Raw genomic sequence first — 11,048 nt, forward strand, 5'->3', positions numbered from 1 at the left:
TTGAACTCTGAAACCGAGAAACACCTCTGGACATAATAAGGATGACAACTCTTACCTTATGTTCAAGAGCAAGCATCGAGCGACAAAGGAATTAGGTAATGCACACTTGTCCCTAAGGACAAGTGGGAGACTGAAGGAAATAATGCCCTTGGTCCAAGTATGCATATAATATTAAGTCTAATAAATGCGGTTCAGTATTAATTAACAAGTTAATAATTCAGTGAGATCAAGTGAGCTGAATGTCTAGCTAGAGACCGCTTCAGTTCAAGTGGAATTAATGATATTAATCCACAGCTTACTCTTGACTGAACCCGTAGGGTCACACAAATAGTACGTAAACGGATTAAGTATTTAATGGCATTAAATACTCCATCTATAGATATTCGGAATCGACGGATCTTGGATTCAGTGGGAGATGAGATCGTCACAAGCAAGAAATGAATACTCCGGAAATGATGATATTGCCGGAAACGGAAATATGGATCGTATCGGAAATATAAATATTATCCAAGTCATAGATGTTGCCGGAAACGGAAACATGGTACGTATCGGAAAATATTATCGGAAATGGAAATATTGCCGGAATCGGAAATATTGCCGGAAACGGAAATATTGTCAGAATCGGAAATATTATCGGAATCGGAAAATAATTCCGGAAACGGAATATTAAATATTGTTCGTATCGGAAATGAATTCCGGAACCGGGAATTTAATCGGAAGCGCATCGTACGAATTAGCATCGGACGAGGCTTGCTAGACGAAGGCCCAGCACGAAACCAGGCCCGCGCCCAGCAAGCCGAGCGCCCAACATGGAGCTTCCACGCCTCGCCAGGCCCAGCGCAAGGCCAGGCCCAGCAAGGCCTTGGCGCGCGCATGCTAGGCGTGCTGTTGGGCTGCGAGCAACGGCTACTCGTGTTGGCCGCAAGGCCTGCGCGGGTGGTGCGATGCTCGTGGCCTTACGATGCTCATGTTCGTAACGAATCCTAATCCTATCGGAATTCGTGTATTGATTAAATCCTAATCCTAATAAGATTATATTTATTATTTAGAGTTCAAGTTGGATTCTAATTAATAAATCCAAATCCTAGTAGGATTATAATTCCTTTTCCATACCTCTATAAATAGGAGCCTAGGGTCATAATTTATAGACACAATTGAAGTATTTTAAAGGTAAGATTTTGAAGAAAAATCAGCCATACACTTGCACCTAATAGCCGAAATTCCTAAGCTACCTTAAGGGCGATTCTAGTTGGTCAAGCTTAAGGCGGATCCGGACGTGCTGTGGACTATCTACGGAGGGACGACACTTGGAGTCCTAAAGACTTGTTCTTGTTCGGTTCGGGCGCAGCTAGGGTGGGCACGCAACAAAGTGTATGCATCTAAACTATGCTGAATGATTATGTGTAAATAATATGCTTTCCTGGCTTTATGGTTTTTCCGCATGATTTATGTTTTGTCATATGAATCATAACCTAACACTGTATGCCTAGCTAGAGGCCGCTTCGGTTCAAGTGGAATTAATAATATTAATCCACAACTTACTCTTGACTGAACCCGTAGGGTCACACAAATAGTACGTGAACGGATCAAGTATTTAAGTGAATTAAATACTCCATTTATGGATATTCGGAATCGACGGATCTCGGTTCCAATGGGAGCTGAAATCGTCAAAATTAAGGCAAATTATGAATACTCCGGAAACGATGACATTGCCTGAAACGGAAATATGGATCGTATCGAAAATATAAATATTATCCAAGTCGTAAATGTTGCCGGAAACGGAAACATGGTACGTATCGAGCAGGAGGTTGGGAGAGAAATTGGCAGAGGGAGAATTTCTAGGGTTTTGTTTTGGAGCAAGGAAAAGTATCTGGTTGGTTTTTGGGATGGGTTAGTGAGAGAAGACTTCGTAGGAAGATGTTGAGGTTCCAACAATGGAGATGGGGAAGAAGAGGATGACAGAGAAAGAGAAGGAGGCAGAAAGAGAAAGTGAAGATTGTTTCATGACCCCTCGGTATTATTAATTAATCGGTTTTTTCATGAAATGCCCCTGAGGTTTGCAATAATGTACCAAATACTCCTGCGCGTTTCAAAATTCATAGAATACCCCTATTTAAACTTAAAGTGCACCAAATACCCTTGGATTTAACGGCCGTTAGTACTCCGTTAGCGTTAATTTACGTTTATGCCCTTATTCACCCAATATTCTACATTTCAACTTTTTAAAAAAAATCTAATTACTTCTCTCTCCTTTCATCTCCTCTGTTGTTTTTGACCCTTCTTAAATACTCGCCCCTCTTCTTCTTCTTCTTCTTCTTCATCGTTTCTCTTCTCTCGCCACCGTCTTCTCATTCCTCCGCTGCTACCGCGCTTAGTCCTCTCCTCTCAATGAATTTCTCCGATAAAATGGATTCGCCGGACGTCATCTCCTCTCGCCGCCAACCTTCAACCTTCGTCGGCGAAAATGGTGGATTCGCCAAACTTTCCACCACCTGCACCACCAAATTACCGGAAGAAGCAGCTTGTATTTCTGGGTAATTTGAGGTGAATTAATGCCTAAATTAATCCTAATTAACACCTAATGAACCTTAATTAACTCTAAATCCCTTCTCTCCCCTCACCGTCCTCTCTCCTCTCAATCTCACATCTCTTTTTCCTGGGTATCAAAATGGTGAACCAACCACAATTTTTCCTTCTTCAAACCATCTTCATCAAACATCAATTGCTAACTCAAATCCCCAAATAATTGAAGCCAAATTTTCGAGTGAATTGAAATCGTGAATTGAAGTTTGATGAAGAAGGGGAGGTTTAAGACGATGATGAATGGTGATGATGATACTGCGGCGGCGGTACTGAGTAATAAATTGAAGATGAAATTGAAGATGCCGATGATGAAGCCAGCAGGACATGAATTCATATTTCTGTTGAAATTGAAGATGCTGAATTCAGACTTCATGTTGCCCCTATTTTCTGGGCTGATTTTTTTTGCGAATTTGGGGGTTGGATTCGAAGGACGGAGAACAAAAATAGATAGAGTAGAGAGCATATAGGGTAGCGCAGCAATTAAGAGAGAATACAGAACTAGATTTTCGTTTTTTTTTTTTTTTTTTTTTTGTGTGTGCAGATTTTCGTTCTCGAATTCGTTCTTCAGCATTTATGTTCTTCTTTTTGGTTCGAGGGAGCATATGAAATTAGAGGAGATTTTGGAGCAACATTTGTTTTTTTATTTTCGTTGGTTTTCCTATTTTAGATTTTGGAGCTGAGTTCTTCGTGAGCATAGAATAGCAGTGGCAGCAACAAGGGGCGAAAAACAGCAGAATTTAGGTATATTAGAGAGAGATTATAGACACTAGAATTCGAATTTGTAGTTTAGATTTTCGATTTTAGGAATTAAACTCTCAAAATTAATATTCTCTTCTTCAATATTATGGGTTTTGTTCTTCAATTTTCAGATGTATTGTTCTTCAATTTTGGGCTTTAAATTCAATTATTAATGGTATAAGTTGTTTGGGCATTTGGTGCAAAAAACTTTATAAATAGGTGTATACTTTGCAAAAAGTTTATAAATAGGTGTATTTGGTGAATTATAAACATGACTTAACGGAGGACTAACGGAAAGTCAAAATAGGGGTATTTGGTGAACAGGTTTGAAAAAATAGGGGTATTCTATGAATTTTAAAACGCGCAGGGGTATTTGGTGCATTATTGCAAACCTCAGGGGCATTTCATGAAAAAACCGTTAATTAATTTAATAATGAAAAATTCTGAATTTAACTTATTCATTCGCGTCACAGTATTATAAATCTGCGACACGATGACTCTATGATCCCTTGGAGAGTCATTTACATCACAATTTATAAAACTACGACGTAAACTTAAATATCATCTACAGTTTTATAAATCTGTGACGCAAATGACTCTATGATGCTTGGAGCACTCATTTGTGTCGCAGATTTATAAAACTATAAAACTGCGACGCAATGACAAATTTTTAGGCAAAACTTTCTCAATTTGCGTAACGTATGTATAAGTACGACGCAAATGCAGCGATGCAAATGAACACTTTTCCACTAGTGGTACATTAATACTGAATTGTACCCATGTGAAAACAAATAAGGTTAGTCCAATTTAGCAAATTAAAGAAATTGATCGTCATAAGAACAAGCGCACAACGCCAGTGGCATGTGGGTCGCGCCTATAACTTTACGCACAGTTACGTTGAACATGAAAATGAATTTTGAGAGAGAAATTTGATGGGAAGAGTTTTCTACCTTTTTAGGCAAAGAAATAGTGGGTTGAATGTGACGAAATGTCTCCTATTTATAGCAAAACATGAAGAATTAGGGCATAAATGCAATCCGTCGTCAAGTAGGAGTGTCTCTTTGGGGCAGGTATGTCGCACTAGGAGATAACATGCACGGTACATTTGGTGCAGGTGGAATATGCTTGCTCTAGCGAATCGATCACGCATAGACCAGGTATAAATATACGCTTGCTTTAGGTGGGTTAGTCATGCAAGATAGATCTTTAAAGTATGTAGAATGACAGAATGAAATTAGGTTAATCCGTGTTGATTTTATGACTTATTAGTTGGACTAGGCCCAAAGAAATATCCTAACACTTATAAAAGCAAGAAGTTTCAATTACTATTCCTACAATAGTGCATTGTCTATTTTGCTCTCATTTTTCTTCTGAATAATTTGTTTTAAATTATGTACTTTGTAACGGTGATTTATTGTGGTACCAATACACCACGATTTGGTGATTTAGCTGTGTTCTTTATTGTAAAATTGAACAAGTGCAGAAAACGCATCGTAACCAATCTCAAGCAAGTATAGTAAATTTCGATCATACTTTATCTATCTATTTATGGTTCATATTATCTATTCTATGTTAATCCTAATTTAGTGTAACATTTTTACTTCATATCATTTACCACATTTCTCATAAATTTGTAATTGCTCGTATTTTACGTAGTATTTTTACAAGACAAATTTTTATACATTGGGGACTGTGCGCGCTAGCGCCCAGTCCAACAACTAGTTATATGAAAAATGCAAGTTGATTTGTCTGTACTGCTGTATAATTAGCGAGTGACGGCCTACATATTCAAAAGGGGCAAGTTCGGTCATAGAGAACAATATAATATTCATCTAGCTATGACCACCGTTCTCTATGACCAGGCATATAATGCGTGGAAGAAAAAAGGTAATAATTAGTAAAAGGGAAGTGCATGCGTATTATAAGCTTAACCATCATAATAATTAAACAACACACACAGTTACACAAGAAACTTATACTTACGTTAGAAATAAGATGAGCATGCATGATACATGAGTATGACTAGCTCACTCTCCGATCCTAACATGAGCGAGTTCATTAACACAAGAAATCGGAAATAAGGTAAAACATATCGATCGTTCACCACACACATCACACATGTAGATCGACGTACTAGCTAGCTAGCTAGGCCAGTTGGTCCTATGGAAGATCAACTTCCAAGATCAATCCAGTTAGCCATCGACTACATTATTTATTCTTACAATTAACTTACATATATAGATCGACAAACATTAGAAAGACGTACGTGCTGCGTACAATCTTACATGCAAACGCTAAATCCTAACATTGTAGGAACACAATAAAGGCCAGAACAACAATCATTCTTACAAGCATATCCTCTTATTCCCACACATCCAATTTTGAGTGAGTTTTGTTCAACCACCATGGACAACTTTGGTTCTTCCAACCCAACTTTTGTAGCCATTTTCTGCATGTAATTATAATAAGCAGCAAGATGTTCCTTTCCCAGTTCTTCCACCACTGCTTTCATAACGTTAGCTTCAGGGTTTGTCTCCATACTTGCTTGCATCGTAGGAGCTGCATGTATATATCATTACATCATAATTTATATATATCCTTCAATAATCATATATAATATCCATTAAATTATATACAACGGGCCTTACTCAAAGTAAGAAACCGGAACAACGTATATATGTCCATATATTTGGTATAAAATTACTACGTACTACCTCTGTTACATTTCAAAATAATCTTAATATATTCTACTTTTTGTTTTAGTATATTTGGTATGAAAATATCAAATGAGTACTACTACGTACATCGGTTTAAAAAATGATTTTAATTACACTTTTCGTTTTAATCTATTTTGTATGAAAGAGTTTAAATGAAATCAAAGCTAAAGAGAGGAGGAAACATATATATATACTAGCAATAGTCAGCATGAGGAAGGCTAAGAGAGCCATCTTAGAAGCGGATGAAATTGATTGCCTCGCCATTCTCGATTTTTTGTATTTTTTTGTATTTTATTGTTGGGGGAATGGGGATGAAGAACTCCAACTCTAAGCTTTATCTATTTATACTACAGAGTGGAGTACTACATACCTACTCATTCCAAACATTAATTGGCTGGTGTTAGTAAATTGGGGGCAGTTTTTAGCCAAATATGTTTATGCATGGTCCATTATACTATTTCTTACGTTCATTTTTAATCTATACGTATGTTAAATTATCCTACATTTTATTTAACAACTAACATGTAGATAAAGATGTATTTTTATTCACATTTATTGTCTTTTGGATAAAGTGAATTTGATTTAAATTTTTTTTTTTTAAAAAAAAGCTTTAATAGAATTCACTGATTAATCTAACAATTTACAAGAAAGTACTAAATTCATAAATTAACAAAACTCAAAAGTTAATTATTTTTAGAAATTATTTATTGATTTTCAGCAAAATAAATACATTGACTTTTCATACTTCCCTAAAATCATTTAATTGATTTTTGGATAAAAAAATAAAGATAAAATAAAATTAAAAAAGGAAAAATAAAATCAATTTTATTATGGTCCAAATTAATTTCACTGCCATGGTCATTTTTATTATGACTATCTTAGAATTTTCACAAATGAAGGTAGAAAATATAAATTTATATCATCTTTTCTGCCACCCTTCGGGCTTTGGTACTGAAGTACTGTGAGAGATAAGAATGCAAGTTGAAGTATTTAATAGGCAATAGAATTATTTGGGTAGGTACTTCTTTGTAGGTGAGAAGGGGATAGGATTGTTATGCCCTTATGGAGTTATGGGTAGGTACCATTTTGAGAGAGTGAGAGAGACAAGTTTTAGTAATGTGGGTGAAGCTGTTTTTATGCTGCGTGATTCATGTGTGATGCAGATTTAGAACTAGTACATGAACTCATTAATTTGGTATATACTAATGAGTTTTTAGTCTGCTTTATACTGATGAATAATGAATGATGTTTGTAATTAGCTTAAGATAATACGTACAATTGGGTTTTCATGGACTAAATGAAAAACGGCCTTCATTATACTTAGATTCATTGAAACAGCTAGTGGTACAGAGAGTTAACTAGAACTCTAATCATGTGAATAATGGGATTAAGTGAGTGTTGCTATGTCTATATGCTAAAAAGTTTCAAATTTACCACTTACATTTTCATCATCAACCATAAATCTAATCATGTTATGCTGTTATATCTTGGTAATAAATGGTTAATGCTCATTTTATTTTATACATTTATTTCATACAACTAGGATGTAAAACTACACTAAACCCGCCAAGCTAAAAAGATAAGTTGATCAATGAAATATCGGGCGATTCTTCCGTCGGTTAGTTAGCTACTCATTAACTATTATTGTACCATGCATGCATTTTCCGTGGTTGAGATTTTAGAGGGGTCAGCCGCAATGGGCCAGCGAGGTCTAATATGCGCATAATTTGTATATTTATTACCTGTTGTGAATAAACAGGAGAGATAAGATATAGAATAGGGTTTTGTGTATATTATTCCATATGGTACCGGATGGAAGATTGGTACAATTCCGAGTAGAAGTCACAATTGCTAAAATACAATGAAAATGTTCCAAGTTCAAAAGTCCAAAATCCAATCCCGAAAAAATCAGTTGATCAATGAAATATCGGGCGATTCTTGCGTCGGTCTGTTAGCTACTCATTAAGCCACCAGGGGTCAGCCGTATTTTGTGTGGTTGAGATTTTAGAGGGGTCAGCCGCAATGGGCCAACGAAGTCAGTGCCGGGGCTATATCACGCCATAACAATGGGTCCTCAATTCATTACTTTAATAAAAAAAAAATCCAATTTTTATCAAACGAAATACCATCTCTTATCTAAATTTGTCGAAATAATAAACATAACCAAAAAAAATTAATGGAATCACTTAAAAAATTTGGGAGAAGAATGAATCAAATTTAATTGAAGAATTTGGTTTGGGGAACAATGAACGACAACTGAAGGAATTTCGAGCATCGTAATATCCGGAAATGCCAAAAACCATAAGTGAATGAAATTTCTGAAAAAATTTAATTTTTTTTTAGGAAAGTACATCTATTGTTTTATAGCCCATTACCTTAACCAATGCTCCAACTTAGTTTTTATGTTTAATAAGGAGACTATTTACACTATATACAAAATTAAAATTTGGGGGCCCTGTTCTGTCGCTCACCCCGCGCCGCCCCAGAACTGGCCCTGAGCGAGGTATAATCTACGCATAATTTGTATATTTATTACCCAAATAAATTAAAAATATTATACACGATTTAAAATCTCTCAACCCGTTGATTCGATCCGAACCCAAAAGTTTTGGGTTTTCAACAAACCTTTTTAAACCTGAACCCAAAAGCGACTTATTCGAATTAACTCGAAACAGATTTTTTATTTTTTTTTATAACCGACCAGTTTGACAGGTCTATTGTTAACTATGGGTGTCAATTTTGACAAACAAAATGCGTTTGGGTAGGGTTCGGGTCGGATTAAAATGGGCAAGATCGAATCGAGTTCAAAAATTAACGGATAGGTCGGGTCGGTTCTTTTAAACACAAATTCATATGGGTCGATTTCATATCTGATCAGGTATTTAAAGTACAAAGTACATAATTGCATGTATAACTCTGGGACTAGGAAGCTTTGCCGAAGACAATTAGGAAATTAAACTAACTCTTTGCCAAACAAAAAATAAATTTTAAGAAACTAACAAACTCTTTCCTAAATATTCCATCCGTCCCCGGAATACTCAATCTCACTTGTATGGATCGGGTCCAAGCTAATAATAGTGCGGACCAGGATATTTTGGAATTTTACAACATTAAAATATAACATTGACCATCACTATTCACGGGATCCGAAAAACGCGAGCCCAAAAATCAAAACCCTAAAATCAAAATTCTTTCTCCTTTTGCAGTTCAGCAGTTTCTCTCTCCTCTTGCAGATCAGCAACTTTAACAATGGACTAACTTCAACAATGACGTTGTAGAAGGTGTCGACGTGGAGCATTTCAAGCCATTTAATGATGTGTAGGACGATGAGATCTTCGGTTTTTTGGACGAATTTGAGTTAAAGAGCGATTTGAGGAAACTCGCGAGTAAATCGGTTGTTTTACATCATCAAATCCCGCAAATATTCAGCTTTTTGTTTTGAAGTTTACCTTCCTTGTTATTCTTCTAGGTGAAATTCCAGTTGATTTTGGTTTGTTCGTACGGAAACTTTTGTGTGAGACCGCCTCACAGGAAAGACCGCCTTGTTGGCAGTCTTGCTGGCAGCCATGTTGGCGCATGTGCTGACGTCATGCTGACGTCAGCATGTAATTTTTTTTAAAAAAAAAAATTTTTCAAAAATTTTTTAAAATTTTTTTTTTCGATTTTTTTTTTTTTTGATTTTTTTTCCAGGTTTAACTAATTGGCTTCAGGCTTAACTAATTGGACTTCAAGCTTAACTAATTGGATTTCAGGCTTAACTAATTTGATTTCAGGCTTAAATTATTATTTTTTTATTCGAATTTTTAAAAAAAAAAATTTGAAAAATATTTTTTTCAAATTTTTTTTTTCCAGGCTTAACTAATTGGATTTCCAGGCTTAACTAATTGGACTTCAGGCTTAACTAATTGGACTTTAAGCTTAACTAATTGGACTTCAAGCTTAACTAATTTGATTTCAGGCTTAAATTTTATTTTATTTTTTCGAAATTAAAATTTTTAAATTTTTTGGGTACTAACTAAACTAGTGTAAAACATAACTAAAAGAAATAAAATCATAACAAATTGAATAACAAAATAGTTAAGGTATAAAAACAAATAGTTAAACTTATGAGTCGAATAGTTATTAATTTAAAACAAACTTATTATTAACTAAAACTCATAAAAAATGCTTAACTAATTGATTTCATTGCTTAACTAATTGGTTTCAGTGCTTAACTAATTGGTTTCGTTGTATAACTAATTAGTTTCATTGCTTAACTAATTGAATCTCAAACTTAACTAATTAGTTTCAGTGGTTAACTTAATTAAATCCAGTGTATAACTAATTGCTTCCAGTGCTTCACTAATTGGTTTCAGTGCTTCACTAATTGGTTTCAATGCTTCACTAATTGCTTGCATGGTTTAACTAATATGTTACATTGCTTAACTAATATGTTACATTGCTTAACTAATTTATTACATTGCTTAACTAATTGATTCCGAAACTTAACTTAATAGTTTAATTTTTTAACTAATTGATTCAATTGCTTAACTAATTAGTGTCAATGCTTAAAATTTTATATCTTAACTAAAACTCTGAAATTCGTTATCTAAAACTCAAAAATACATAACTAAAACTCAAAAAATCTTAACTAAAACCAAGAAAATTGTAAGTAAAGCCCTGAATTGAAACTAAAATATACGTAACTAAAACTCAAAAAACTTTCACTAAAACCAAGAAAATCGTAACTAAAACTGATAAATTCATAACTAAAACATAGAAAATCAGAAATTTTAAATTAAACTCGAAAATTCGTAACTAAAATTAGAAAATATTAACTAAATTTCAGAAAATCTTAACTAAAACTCAGAAATTTAATCTTAACTAAAAGATGATAATTCTTAACTAAAATGAAATAATTCTTAACTAAAACAACAATATTCGTAACTAAAACAAAATCAATTATAACTAAAAGAAGCATTCGAATCGAAATTAACTAATTCTTAACTAAACCATCAACATTCTTAACTA

The 11,048-nt window shown here is 34.5% G+C and overlaps 1 protein-coding gene across 1 annotated transcript; it reads right to left on the reverse strand.

Moving 5' to 3' along the window:
- Positions 1-5,281: 5,281 nt before the first annotated feature.
- On the reverse strand, positions 5,282-6,393 carry LOC110802767 (uncharacterized). The gene is made up of 2 exons (XM_022008213.2): positions 6,233-6,393; positions 5,282-5,880 (listed from the first exon to the last, which is right to left on the reverse strand). Exons 1-2 carry the CDS (start codon positions 6,300-6,302, stop codon positions 5,603-5,605), a joined length of 348 nt encoding a protein of 115 aa, XP_021863905.1. The 5' UTR covers positions 6,303-6,393; the 3' UTR covers positions 5,282-5,602.
- Between the last annotated feature and the right edge of the window lie 4,655 nt (positions 6,394-11,048).

Source organism: Spinacia oleracea, chromosome 6 (assembly GCF_020520425.1).
Source record: "Spinacia oleracea cultivar Varoflay chromosome 6, BTI_SOV_V1, whole genome shotgun sequence".
Taxonomy (NCBI): Eukaryota; Viridiplantae; Streptophyta; class Magnoliopsida; order Caryophyllales; family Amaranthaceae; genus Spinacia; species Spinacia oleracea.

Excerpts from the sequence above, each read along its gene's own strand:
- LOC110802767 (XM_022008213.2), bottom strand. The coding sequence starts at position 6,302 with ATGGCGAGGCAATCAATTTCATCCGCTTCTAAGATGGCTCTCTTAGCC. Across the intron at positions 5,881-6,232 it reads CCTCATGCTGACTATTGCTA|CTCCTACGATGCAAGCAAGT; the intron begins GTATATATATAT and ends ATATACATGCAG.